Source organism: Heterocephalus glaber, unplaced genomic scaffold (assembly GCF_053883595.1).
Source record: "Heterocephalus glaber isolate CG9 unplaced genomic scaffold, H.glaber_assembly_v1.0 deba00001463, whole genome shotgun sequence".
NCBI classification, from domain to species: domain Eukaryota; kingdom Metazoa; phylum Chordata; class Mammalia; order Rodentia; family Bathyergidae; genus Heterocephalus; species Heterocephalus glaber.
In genome coordinates this window covers 11,897,278-11,911,425 of record NW_028258310.1, presented here as the reverse complement: position 1 = coordinate 11,911,425, position 14,148 = coordinate 11,897,278, and the positions used below count along the sequence as shown (strand labels likewise).

General features: G+C 39.3%; 1 protein-coding gene across 10 annotated transcripts in view; it reads right to left on the bottom strand.

The window, feature by feature from the left end:
* Window positions 1-14,148, bottom strand: part of Htr4 (5-hydroxytryptamine receptor 4) — a 171,851-nt gene that overhangs the window by 22,851 nt on the left and 134,852 nt on the right. For 6 of the 10 annotated variants that reach the window (XM_004854372.3, XM_087180616.1, XM_021266178.2 and 3 more), the window contains one exon: window positions 3,886-12,178. The exons of 2 other annotated variants lie outside the window; for them this stretch is intronic. In XM_004854372.3, the coding sequence (XP_004854429.1) occupies window positions 12,088-12,178 (91 nt within the window). In that variant the 3' untranslated portion in view covers window positions 3,886-12,087. Of the gene's footprint in view, window positions 1-3,885; window positions 12,179-14,148 lie in introns of those variants that run through there. 2 more of the 10 variants (XR_015438860.1, XM_087180621.1) reach the window with 2 other exon arrangements.

The window sequence follows — 14,148 nt, the reverse complement described above, 5'->3', positions numbered from 1 at the left end:
TCCCTTTCCATTTGAACAATTTCTTCCTATTTCACATTTTGGTCTTTATTTATCCTTTCAGTTTCCCATGTCAGAGAGACAATGTGATATTTACACATGTGTATCCAGTTTATTTCACTTAAGAGTATGGTCTCAAGGTGGATTCATTTAGCTATAAATGTCTCAAGTTTATCTTTATGGGTGAATAGTACTCCATTTAGTAAAAAAATCTTTTTTATCCATTCATCAGTTGATGGCATTTGGATTGTTTCCAAGATTTAACTAATACAAACTGTGCTACTATAAACATAGTGTGTTATATCACTGTGGCATGATGTTTTTAATTCTTTTGGGAAGATACCCTGAAGGGGAATAGCTGGATCAAATGGGACCTCTAATCCTAATTTTTTGAGGAATCACCACACTGATTTCTACAGTGCTATCAGTCTGCACTCCCACCAATAGTGGAGAAAGATTCCTTTTGCCCCACAGTCCCACCTCTTTTAAATGTAAAAACTGGCGGATTGCTAAACTTGGCTCACAGATGTGTAGTTTACTAAGAATTGCCCAAGAATAATTTCAGTTTTATAGATGAGGAAACCAAAGATCAAGAGGTAAGAGACTTGCCTAAGGCCATTTAGTAAGTGCCAAAGTCAACATTCTAATTGAGTTCCTTGACTTTCAGAAACTGTGTCAACCCACACTGCACTATCTCCATGTTTGCTGTTAAAAGGCAAGACATTATCATTAATGCCGGGATGTTGTATTTGGCATAGTGAATTTCCAACAGAATATGCTTACTCCTCTTGAAATAGACTTGAGGGCAAGACAGCAGGCTCAGAGTTAGCTGTCCCAGTGCCTAGTACAGTGCTGACGCAAAGCAGGCGTATAATAAGTATATCTCCATTGGGTGAAATAATTCTGAATTCTGATTAGATTAAATAATTATCCAAGATCTCAGCCATTTTCCTACTCTCCCAGACTTACATTCAAGTTAGTAAATAAAGACAATGACACATTCCTTATCTGGTTCATAGGGAATGTATACTATGCTATGATATAATTTCCATAGAGCTTTTTGAGGAAAGAAACATTTTATGCGAAGAAATACTTTTACAATGGAAACCATTCTGTTGACAAAAAAGATACTGAGAGAATGTATTTATGAATTTGCAGTGAATATATTACTAACCAAAGGCAGGACAATAGGAGCACACTGTAATTTTGTTATACACTAACATTTTTGTATCTGCCAACATAGTCTAATGTTAAAACAGAAATTTTTTCAACTTTGAGTTTTTACTTCAGGTAGTAAATGAAATTCTTAGAAATGTTTTGTGCATGTGTCCAGATTTTAAGAGAAAAGGCTATAAATATATCATCAGGCACCCAAAGGGTTTTATTATGTCTTACATGGTAGCTCTACAGTAATATTGTTTTAGTGCAGTTTACACCTGACTTAAAGAGAAAGATATAACCTGCTGTTGTTCAGTGACCAGTACTAGGTTCCCCACATGCCCCTGTCAGTGTGATGTGTTGTTATACCTCACGATATCCACACGGAGCCCCACAGCAACTCACCACTTTCCTGTTGGCATGATTTTCTGGTTCTGGACGATTCTTGCCAGTCCACGCTGGTTGCAGTGAGCAGCACTCAGGGAATCCAGGAGTACAGGCAACCACACGATGCAGAAATGGCAATCTTTCATTTTCTCTCTAGCTCCAAGGTTGCCATAACAAGCCCCGAATCTATTATTTTGTATCATCACCTAGCCTACTGTCTGCACACAGTAGATATTTATAAAATTTTATTTAGTGAAGATAAGCATAATGAGTATATTGATAACAATTATTTGTTACCTTTTAGAGATAGTTAGTAAGGTTATTTTATTTCTATTATACCCTGAAACATTCTGTCTATATGGAATCATGTGCTGGAGGTAGATCTAACCTGGTTCTGTGTGCTGTTTGTTTAGGTGGTGTTGGTTAGTTTATGTCAAGCTAGCTAATTTGGATGTTTCTCTTTGGTGTATGACCTTGGGAGCCTCCATGGAGATTACAGTTGTTACCCCAGGGATCCAGGCCATATAGAATATTTAATAAACTGCTCAAAATCAGCTGGATTTAGTTTCATAAACATTGCAGACCATGAACTTGGCCTTGGCTTTTAGTGGCAGGTGGTGGGAGAAATGCATGGTTAGTGGGTTGTAGCAGAGCATGGAGAAGTCACAGGTAACCCCTTCAACCTGGAAAAGAACTTGGAACATGGTTCTATTTTAGTTATTCTACTCTAAACTTGGCACTGTGCTATAGGTATAGAAGGTACAATCAATGAGCAGCTAGAATTAAAGTTCTTGAGCAGTGCTATTGAAAAATGGAAAATTTTAGAAGGGAATATTACTTCACTTATTCTTTTTGTTATCTACTATAGTGTGTATATATGTGATTTTAAAAATTAATTAACCTGATGAAGGTCAGAGGAAAGGGAAGGGGAAATAAGCAGAAGAAAGATATGCTATGTAAGGAACCTGATAACCTCAACAAGTGTAAGTATTATATGCTATAAACATGAGTTAAGGTTAATAATATTAACAAGAATGAAAATGGGGAAAGGGAAATTAAAGGAGGGTAGCAGTGGGGGAAGGAAGAGAATTTAAAAAGGAAAGAAGTTATATTATAAGCATATACCCACTACCCAAGAGACTGTAAACTGCATGTTCTGCAAACATACACTAGTTAAATAAAGTAAAAATAAAAATTTAACCTGATAGGGTGTGCAGAAATATAAGGAAAAGAGGTAGAAGGTAGAAGTTGTCTTAGTATGAAGTGATGGAGAACAAACTCTGAAAGGAGGTAGTGAAACCAGAGAGACAGGACTAGATAAGTGAGTTTTAGGCAAGAAAATTAAGACACTAGATGAAAAATATTGGAAATTACAGAAATCAGAGAGCACATCCCACCTGGAATATCAGACAAACAACAGCAATAGAAGTGGTATTTTGAATTTGTTGTTCAGTCTTACACATTTTAGAACATAATGTCTTAATTAACCTCACTGGGGTTACCATTTTTGCCTATCTTTTTCATTTTTGTGACCATATCCCTCTCCTCCATTAAAATGAAAACCATCAAAGATCATTGACCAAAATGCATTTATGTATCTCTCTTCTAACAGCACAAAAACATTTGTAAATTTAATGAATAAAATTTGGTTTGGTAGTGTAGGGTATTTGTTTCATGGAAATATGAGACCAAGAAGGTCAAGCCACTTGTTAGAATCCACCAAACAGGTACGTGGCAAAATGCAAGGCGAAATCAGAATCCATTTTTGTGTTTCAGGTCACCACAGCGAAACTATCAGCTGCAGTAGGAAGATTTGAGTAACAAAGAAATGGCAGGAAATTAGAGAATAAATAGAGACTACTCAGTATGGACAGCAACTGTTAGATGAGACATAATTCTAGAATGATTTTGGCCTTTACAGACTCCAAACGTCCGGAAGGTTCTGTGTTCAGGACAGGAGGTGGCAATGATAGGGTGACCTTGATAAGACTGCCCTTTCCTGGTTCCTTCCACTGACTCATACTCCCCTGACCAACTGCCCACTCTCCAGCCAGCTGGGACAAGAGGTCCCAACAGAATTGGTGCCTCAGATTAGCCAGCCAGCAGCTTTGCACTAGAAACGATGAAATTCTGGCAGAGTTCCCTTTCACAAAGCCTTAGTAATTGATGAGTCACAGTCTCCCCTGTGGTAGGTTTCTGAGGCCAGTAAAGAGGGATTGTTGTAAGGCTTGGGAAACAGACTGTGGGCTGAAAGGGGGTGGAGGTCTGGGTTCTGGCCAAGAATTTCATCATTAAATGGGGGCATATGGACTCCCATTTGGACCCTCTTGACAAGAAGACCATATACTGATTATTATTATTATTTTTTTGGGGGGGGTATCGGGGATCGAACTTGGGTCCTAGCGCTTGCGCAGCAGGCGGCGAAACCACTGAGCTAAATCCCCGGCCCCAATGTACTGATTAATGTCATGACAATTAGGGGACTAAAAAATGGAGTGAAATGATACATCTGCAAATGGCATTCAATACTAAGAAAGATTTCACTGAAATTATCTGACCTCAACCACGTGTTTAAAACTATAGATATGCCTTACCTTTTATTCAAGGATCTAGACCAATTTAAATGAATATACATCCTAGCTACTGGAATATTCACACATTATTAAGTTGTCTTGAAATTTCAGGAGTGTGTCTTCAAAATCTGATACATTACTTCTGTCTCCTATCTTTTAGGCAGGTGGAAAAATAAAGTATAAATTCTCAATAAGGCATATCTAAGTATGTGTCCTGCTTCTGCTTACTATTATTTGTATTTCCTTGAGTTAGAAACTTGATAGCCTTAAATTTCATTTGACTTTTCCACAAAAGAAGAAATACATGAAATAATAATAAAAAATACTAATAAAAACTATCAGTTATCTGCCTGGAAGTGTTCTAATTGCTATGATCTACTTCATTTTATTTAAAGTATGTAATATCAGGAGCTAAGTGATGTTACCACCTCTACTTTTGTTAAGGAACTGAAGCTCAGAGAAATTAATTAACTTGCCCAAAGAAACCCAGCTGATGGGTTGAGAAGCTGAGATGCAATCCAGTTGATAATTTTTAAAGAATTAAATGTCACATTTCTTCAGTCCTCAATAAAGTCACATCCTTTTACCTTCTTATAAGCTGAGGTGCGACTGATGCTTGTGAAACATGGGAATTGAAGGTTAAAACAGCCTTTTAGATGCTACATAACAAGACACTGAATGATAGCTAGACTCCATTTCCTGTCCATGCTCATTATGAGTATCTTTCTGCTCTGACTCCATAGGCAAATCCTGCACTATCTCTATCTTCTCCTAAGTAGACTTCTCTACCTGCATCTTGTCCAATTAAACACCTGGCATAGAAACAGTCACTGCCTGTGAGTCCTATTACTTTCCTGCTCCTGGTTTCTCAACACTCTCTCCGAATGACTCCATATGCTGCTTATGAATTTCAAATGTCATGGAATCTAAGGTAATAATAGTAACAGCTACACTTTGGTGAAAGCTTACTGTATGCCAAAGACTATGTGCCACTATATATCTGCTTTCACTCACTGAAATCTCATAGCAACAGTCTGGGAATGTGCTATCAGTATCCTATCTGCATTTATCCTTAACTCAAAGAGATAAGCAATTTGCTGCAGTCACACACTCAGTAACTGATACAGCCCAGATCTCAACTACTATCTATCCAAACTACTATCTATCTAAAGCCCAAGTCATTAACCAAAGAAAGTTTCTCAGTTTATAGATTCTAAAACTTAAGGCAGAAAAAGGTAGGGATATGCATGCCCAGGCATATAGCAAATTAGTAAAAATGCTAGGGGGAAAATAGATGTTTTCAGACATCTTCTAAATGTGCTCAGTTATATCCCACCTTGATCACTCACTACCTTCATTCTACCACCATGGCCTGGTCCACCCTCTGCCCACTACACTCTGCCTCAACAAATGCCACTAGTGATGGAATGGTGAACAGTGTCCTCTAGGATTATTGTAAGTAACCCACACAATTTTAGTTTGATTCATCTTTCCATTCTGTAATTACAAAAATTGAAACAATTTATTTTTTCAATAGACAGACATGAACCAAAAAAGAAAATAAACTTGCAATAAATCAGGAAAGTAATGGTATTTTAAAAGTCTAATCTTTTTGCCGCTTGCAAGAAATATGATAAACATCTTGATTTTATTCAAAACTGTACCAGAAAGATTTTACTCTTATCAGAAGGTTCCAGCTTTTGCAGTGGGTGGAGTGTTAAATAGCAGAGCAGCAGTGAGCTTTGGGACTGAAAGAATGAAGTGGGATAAGGCAGTGCAGACACAGTAAACAGTGAATTCTTCTAAACAAGTAAATTCAATGAATCTACTGGGTAGCATCAGTGCACAAAAACCTGTGTTAGACATTAGAAAAAAAGACAAGGAATATGAAGTTTCCACTGTCCTCAAGGAGCTCAGTATCTTATAGGGGAGCTCAGAAAGGGCATCATTAATGAACCACACTGGAAAGCATATCAAAATGTCAAAGAGGAACAAATGAAGTGCTTGGTTATTGGAATAGGTCAAAAGCCTCATGCTGTTCTGGAGGCTGTAAAAGGCTTCAAGTAGAAAGTGGCATTTGAGATGTACCACATAAGAGATGCCAGGGAAGTGCACCCAATGGAAAGAACAGTGGGCTCAGTAACCTGAATACAAAATGTAAAGAGAAGGTGAGTGAAACATGGAGCTTAGATGCACCTTGTTTGCTTTTCAGGGATAAAGAGGAATAACTGAATGAAAAACTGTAAACACTAGACCTAGAAAACACACACAGAGACTCAAATTTGGTTGCCAATGAGGAGTCCTTGAGGGTTTTGATGGAGTAGTAGCACAATCACAGCTGCATGTTAGAAACTAAGGCCCAGCCCAGATACGAGATAATGTCAGTTGTAGAAGGGTCATACCAGTAAGGACAGGGATAAGGAAATGCTAAAGGAAAAAAATGACTGATTACATAAGCTGATGGATTTCCCCTTATTTATGATAAAATCAATATTTTTAATAGAAAACCACTTCCTGTTTGGGTAAGAATTTCTTTTATTCCCTTCCAATCAGATGCTATTTGGAATTATCTAATTTAAAATCAATGAAGAACCACTTATGAATACATCTGTATTTGTGTATGGAAAGCCAACATTACATGGAGACAGAAGGGAGGCAAAGATGACATGAAAACATTTCAAGGATGCCACTTTCTGATTAAAGCAGAGGAGCCAGGACTGGATCAAGACCCCTCAGTAAATGATGCAAGAGATAAGGACTTGGCTCAGCAAGACTGAGATCCATTCCAGCTTCAAAATGCTTCTGCCTCCTTAGACAAATTCCAGGGTGACTCCTGTGATATTAAACTTCGTTTCCTTGTCCACGTGAAGGGAAAATGATACCTACCTTACAGGGTTAGATGATATCACATGTAAAAGGATTCCCACAAAGCCTGACACATGCTAAGTAGCCGGTGTCATCTAATGCCACCAAGTTAGTATCGGCCTTTACCTACTGCTCTGATAGCACCTCCTGCTGCTTCTCCCACATCTACACTTGTCAGCTTCATTCCAAGAGCACTTGCATTTGCTATTCCCTAGATCAGTGGTGGTGAACTTACGGCATGCATGCCGCAGTGGGCTGTTTGTATTATTGAAAGTTCTAAAAGGTTCACCATTACTGCTCTAGATCAAATATATAAACAACTCCTCATTTCCAGTCCCAGGTTCACCTCTTCCTTTAGGCCTTCCCTAATGATTCTAAGTAACAGTGCACTACCACCTCCTTACTAATCTCCACTTTTTATTTATGTTCTTCACAGCATATGTCAGTATCTAAACTGCCTTATTCGTGTATACGTTTCCTTGCTTATTTTCTGATTTTTAGAAACATCAGAACTTTACCATGAATAGGCCTCTAGCAACAAATCCTGGCAAATAGTATATTCAAAAATATGTGTTTCTCTGAATACTGTTGGGCTGTTGAGTAAACAATAAAATCAATAGAAACATAAAACCTAGTCTCTCCCCATTGAATGAATCTGGAGATGGTTCCTCTAAAGTGAAGATAGACAATTTGGAAAGAAAGTAAGAAGACAGACGGTTTCCCAAGGTAGGTTAGTCTAACAAGTGCTTCCGCTGGTTTCTGGGGGTGTAGCCCTCTTCCTGGACACAGCAGGTGCTTCACTTCTGGTGAGAGTTCAGGTTCTGGGAAGGGAGCTTTAGGAGATAGGTGTTTTCTATATAGAGGAAGATGTTTTGTAAGTAAGTGAGAAGTGTGAAGAAAGACTTGTCACCTGGAAAAATAGCTCGTGGCCGTATTATGGACACTGTTTCAGAAAAATTAAGGATGAGGTAGGGAAGACAGTAGTACCACAGACCTTCAGAGGAGATTCCCTGGTCCAGCTGTTCAGGGCTTTAGGCTCCCAAGAAGGTTCCTTCCACTGCATGGATTGAAATAGGCAGAGATGAGAGACCCAGTCCTACCTTTTCCCTATCCTGTTTAAACCTGTTATTTAATGGAGTTTTGAAAATTTGTCTATGAAGAAAGGGTTCTGATTTGAAAATATAATTATTATCCACTCCCTGAATTCATATGTGAAAAGAAAGAGGACTCAAGCATTAATAAAGAGCTAAGACTTGTTACTCAGCCCTCTGGCTGCTGGCAGGAAGCTTTTTCCTGTGTCGCACTCAGAAGAGAGTGCCCTGAATTTCACTGGACAAATGATCTGTTTCTAAGGGAGTTATGCTTCAAGCTCCCAAATGATTCATGACACCAGTGAAAAGAAGGAAAAGAGAAAAGAAAAAAAGAAAAAGAAAAAAGTTAGTTTGTGGCAAGGAAGCATCTCCTTCATAACCTCAGTGTAAGTACTCTGGATACACGACCATCACACTTTCATGGAGGGCTCCTATGGTTTTGTGTCCTGAGTGGTTGGACATGGTCCCATCCTCTTCTCAGGGGATGACCAAGTCACAGAGGTCTGTCCTTGTCTTTGAAGCCTTGACGAAGATGACAGACAGCTAGCCAGACAGGAAGAATCACATTGTCTAGGGGCCCCGGGCTTCTGGCTTTATTCTGAGGAGTACTTAACATTGAGAAAAAATTGCACTGCTCAGAGTGACAATAGCTTCCAGGGGACATGGAGGCTCCTGGGTGCCACAGAAGCTCCACAGGGCTGAGGCATACAGGTCAACTTTGGTATTTTTGTTGCTCATTCATAAATGAGTTATTAGTTCTAGGACTGAAGGTTTCCTTTAATATATAATTTATATAAACATGAACAGAAGGCATTCATATAAACATATTTATCAATGTTTATCAATAAATATAATTTATTAATAAAAAATCTATGTAAGCTTCTGTTTTTCTAAGAACACGTTCCTGGAAACTGCATCAAATAGAACATAATCTTAAAGCCAAGTGTGCTTTCACTGGAAATAAATTTAGAATAATAAATTTAGAACCAGAGATCCTAGTTCTTCCAAAGTTTTAGATTCAAATAAATCATAGCTATAACAAACAATCCCACAAAACCAAAGGTACAGCCATCATCAAAATTTGTAATCCTTTCACATTAGAGAATTAATGTCTATGTTCTATGTAATAGACACATGTACTATAAATGTTGAATATACAAGGGGAGGGTGTCAGTGCTTCATAAACTGTACAAGTAACCCCATTTGTCATTCTGCTTTGTTAAAAATGTAAACAAAAATAAAATATCTAGGATAACCTTAACCATAATTAATAACTGATCATGTCAGGAAAAATGTCATAAATTATCTAGTTCAATACCTTAGGAGAATTTATGTAACAGTCTGGTCTATATTTGATTTTTCATAGGATTTACATAGATATAAATTGAATGTACAAGATGGGAATGGTTTTGGTAGCTCAGTTATTTTTTTTTTCTCCAAGCACATTTTTACTTGGCAAAGGGGCATTTGAATTTAATTCATCTGACATTGAAGTTACAGGAACAAAATTAGCCTATGGTCTCCATCTCTCTCCACCCACCCCTTTACTTTAAGAACAACAAAATTTCTTTAACTGAGAGTGCTTGTGATGTATGAATTCAAGTGTTGGGCAACCTGAAGTGATCAGATGAAAAGGGCAGATCTGGGAGAACTGATACCCAGAGGCTGCTCCTCAGGGATCATTTCAACCCCAACCCGGAAACTTATTATCTAAATTCCTTCTTCTCATAGTAAATAAATTCTTAGCCCTTGGGAGCTCAGGCACATCCACAGTAATTCAAAACATTCAGAATAATAAACATATGCAAAACATTTTATGATTTCAGAATGTTCCCACAAAAACATGTTTCCACGGCACCTTTCTGAAGTAGGCAGACAAGATCTCTGAGCCCAACTATTATTAGTTCAGTTCACCTAATGGCTCAGTCACTCAGTGGACCATCCTCACTAACATGCTCATGGAGGTGGTGAGAAGGCTGGATCCGCAGCCATAGCAGTTCCTTGAGTCTTGTCACTGGGTCCAGAGCTGTGGGTCTCAGAAGCTTGTGGCTCCCTTCCTTGTATTAGAAAAGAACCATCCTCAAAAGGGTGCTTGCTCCAAATGGTGGTCATTGAAGTGGGATGGCAGGGAAGCAGTGATTTACAAAACCAAAAGGGATTGGTCCAGCCACAGAGTCAGGATGCACATTAGAACTTAAATAAACTCTCTTCACATCTGACAAGAATAGATTCCCAGCTGAAACGGCTCCATGGATCAGGGAGAGCTCCAGCCTCTGCAAGGAGCCTTTCAGGCTGGGATGGGATTTCCCTGCAGCAGTCAGGAGTTCTAAATAGCAGTTCTCCTTCAGATTCTCTTTCTCTTTCCTAAGGCATAGCTTTCTCCCCAACAAAGTCAAGCTTTCATAAAACAAAGAATTCTTTGCGGCAATCTTCTTTCCTCACTCCAAAGTCTCATTTCTATCAAGTTCCATTGCAGAACTAGGGTAAACATAGAGGAAATGATAAATGTCACTACTTGAGCAGCAAGAGAAAAGAGATTATGATAAATAATCCTGAGACACCATTAACCCACAGTAAAGATGAACAGTTAAACCTCAAGCAGCTCTGGGGAGTGGCATTTTCCTCCCTGGAACCTTTGCTCTACAGGAGCTGGCAAGAGCCATGGACTCAGCTTTGAGTGAAAGAACTCCAGGTTTCAATTGAAAGAGCAAAGCTCACAAAGTCAGGAGTCTGGAAAGCCCAAGCGAGGAGGGTAGCTCCTTGGAAACAAAGTCAAAAGACAGTCAGGCCATGGCTTTTCGAGGTAGCAGATGGCTGTAACAGCATCCTGTTATCCTTGAAACAGAAAGAACTCTTAAGAGGCCACTAGTCCAAACTTCAGTCTGCAGACTTAGAAAGTATGGTCTAGAGATAGAAGGACATTACTCAAGACCTCACAGCAAAGTGAGCCAGGGCCGGAATCCTGCTCCTCTAATTTCAAGTCATTGTTTTCTGCTCCCAGCACTGCTGGGCTCTGTGCTCCCCAATGTGGGGGTCATGGAGATGCTGGGGCCATGCAGTGTGAACTTCAATAGTCCTCTCCTTTGGGAGCAAGAAGGCCAGGTTCAGGGTTTTTCAGATTGACCATAAGCCCATGAAAAGATTCCAAAGCCTTTTAATAAGCCTCTGCAAAGCTGCCAGCCTGCCTGAGGCTCTTTAGGAGATGTTCTGTTCAGCCACACAGGTCAGTGAACATCTCAGAGCCGACATGCCTGTGGACCCACACTAGGAGAAGCTGTCCATCCTCCTTCAGCTTCCCTCTGGGTCTGCTGCGGAGACATCTCCATTGCCGGGTCTCTGCTCCTGTGTCCTGTGTGGAGCATGTCCTGAAAAGAAGGACTGACAGTAGGCATAGGAGAGAGCAAGTGGAACTCTGTGACTGGCACAGGGCCTAGTCAAGAGGATGGACATTTGGACACAGAGGCAGGGGAGAAAGTGTGTTAGTGTCTGGCACAGAACAGGATGAAGTTGGAACATACTTTTTAATATGGCTATTATGCACGTGACCAAGCAAAAAATGTGAGCTCTTGGAACACAACTGTGACCAAGACAGGCACAAGGGGGATGTGTTCTGATGATGTCTTTGAGAAGACACAGCAGAGGCATATTTGGAAACGTCCATGACTGAGATAGGACACAGTGACCAATCGTGTTTAGAACACAGTGAGACAGACCAGGCATAGCAACAGGAACATGTCAGGAACATCAGAGACTGTCAAGCAAGAGCAGAGGCTCCAGGAAGAAGGAATGTTGGGAAATACAGAAAAAAGTGAACAAGAAAGCCAGTCTGTCCCCTGACTCCCTCAAACACCTCCAGCTGGAATCTCGAGGAAAAGCCCAGTGTTTCTAGGGCGCCTGTACCAGCCGATGGAAGCCTCCGAGAAGGGAATATCAGGTGCAGTCACGTGCAAGCAGCAGTTTAGGACCTGGCCCTCTCTTGGAGCCACAGCTGTCTTCTGGGTCATTGTCCCAGGGGCCTAAGTGTCACTGGACTGAGCAGCCACCAAAGGAGAACTTGCTGCAGGGTGGTACTGACTCTCCCATTGGCCACCACACTCCACTGCATCCCTGGAGGGGGAAAAGATTAGAGAACCTCAGCATTGGAACAGACCATCAAGGAGCCTTTTGTAAAAGAGCCCACCCAGTTCAGAAACCCTCTGGCCCTATGCTGATGCGTGGTGATTCAGCGAGGGATCCCAATGATGGGCCAGCTGATAATGATTTTTAAGCAACTTTAGCTACTAGAATAGCTAATAACCTATTAAGAATCGGCCAAAATCTGCCTTTCTAAACCTTTGGCCCAGTGGGATTACTGTGCCCTTCAGATACACTCAAAATTCTGCCCTTTGCTGATTATGTCCTTCAAGTTTTCTTTTCAAGCCTACACTTTCCCATTTTATCTAGTGGTTCATTTTACATTATGGTTTCTCGATTATGTCTGGTCATGAACACTTTCCTCTGAACACTGGGAATGGGGAGAATGGGGTGGGGAAGTAAAAAGAATTAAGATGTGCTATGTACAGATACCACCTTCCCATGATGAGTGTAATCATTATGTACTATAAGCACGTAATAATAAAAAGAAAAAAATTGTACAAGAAGTAGCACAGATTTTCACAGTGAGCCTGACATATTGTGTACTTTTCATCATCAGTTTAGTTTACTTATATAAAAGTAGTCAAATTCAGCTTATTTCTAACAGTGATAATATACTATCGGCTGATACTGAGCTTGTTGTCAACGTTTACTTTTTGACACACCACTGTCCATTCCTGTCATTCTTTACTATGCCATTACAGTTGGTTTATTTAATTGAGGCAAAATACAGGACCTTATATTTGTCTCAGTTAAACTTTATTTTATGGGCTTGGTAGCACTTTGATCAGTTGAGATTATGTTAAACAGAGTAATTTCAACATGTGAAATGATTATTTAATACCCACTCAAACTAGATTTTAAAGACTTTGCAAGAATATTGGAAGATCTGATAATTTATAATGCTACCTAGATCTTTCAGCTTAGTGTCACCTGTCTTTTAAGTTTTCATTCAATACAAAGTTGTTGATCAGGACAGGAAGAAAGAAGAAAATCATGGTATAGTAATCCAGACTTCCTTGCTATGTGTTAGGCATGCAGCATTCAATGTGCCTAAGAAGGGCAGGCTTTGTCTAATGTCTTGGTAAAATGACTCTATGAAATAGTAACTCTAAGAAATTTATTTGGAATGAATTATTTTTAATGAAACAACACTGATTCTTGCTTACAAATCATTTGTGTAATAGGTGTCTTCAAACTGTAGTAAGGTCTCTTTGAAGTGATGAGTTTATAGTTTCTAGAATCTAGTTTAGTCTTTCTTAAAAATTTCAGGCCATATTTACTTGCATCCAGGCTCCCACTATTTCCCCAGTCCTAGAAAAGAGTACCATTCAGAGGTTTTACCAACTAGATGTTGAGCCTCTGAAATATAAAACATCTTGGCTCAGAGAGAGTTAAATGCTTTCTATCAACTCTAGATAGGAACTTTCTCTCTATAATGCTCTCTTTTTTTCCAGTTAGAAGTCTATTCTTATTGTGCAGAATATGCAAGATTTCTTCCTTAAATAATGAGATCTAACTATTTCTGGATTTGCAACATGCTCTGAACATAGCTTTTGATTCATCCTTGGCTATGCATCCCTTCTTCCAGATTTTCCACATGCCATTTTAAAGAGTATGCTCTCTGGATAACTCAAGATTGTGCCCTCACATCGTTATTTGCTCTCCTACATTCTTATTTGTCTCATTTGTTGAATATGTCTGCTAAGAGGGGAAAAAATGAATGGAAGGCAAAAGGGAAGGAAAGAAAGAAGGATTGCTCATCTTATACTGGCTAAATTCTATTTGGATTCTATGTGTTATCTTCATAATTAGCAGCAATAAGGCAACCACTCATTAGAACAGCATTCATATGTCAGAAACTAGCCCAAGTGCATTATATGCCTTAATTTATGTATTTTATGCCCATTTACTAGACAAGAAAATTGAATTTCAGAGAGTTT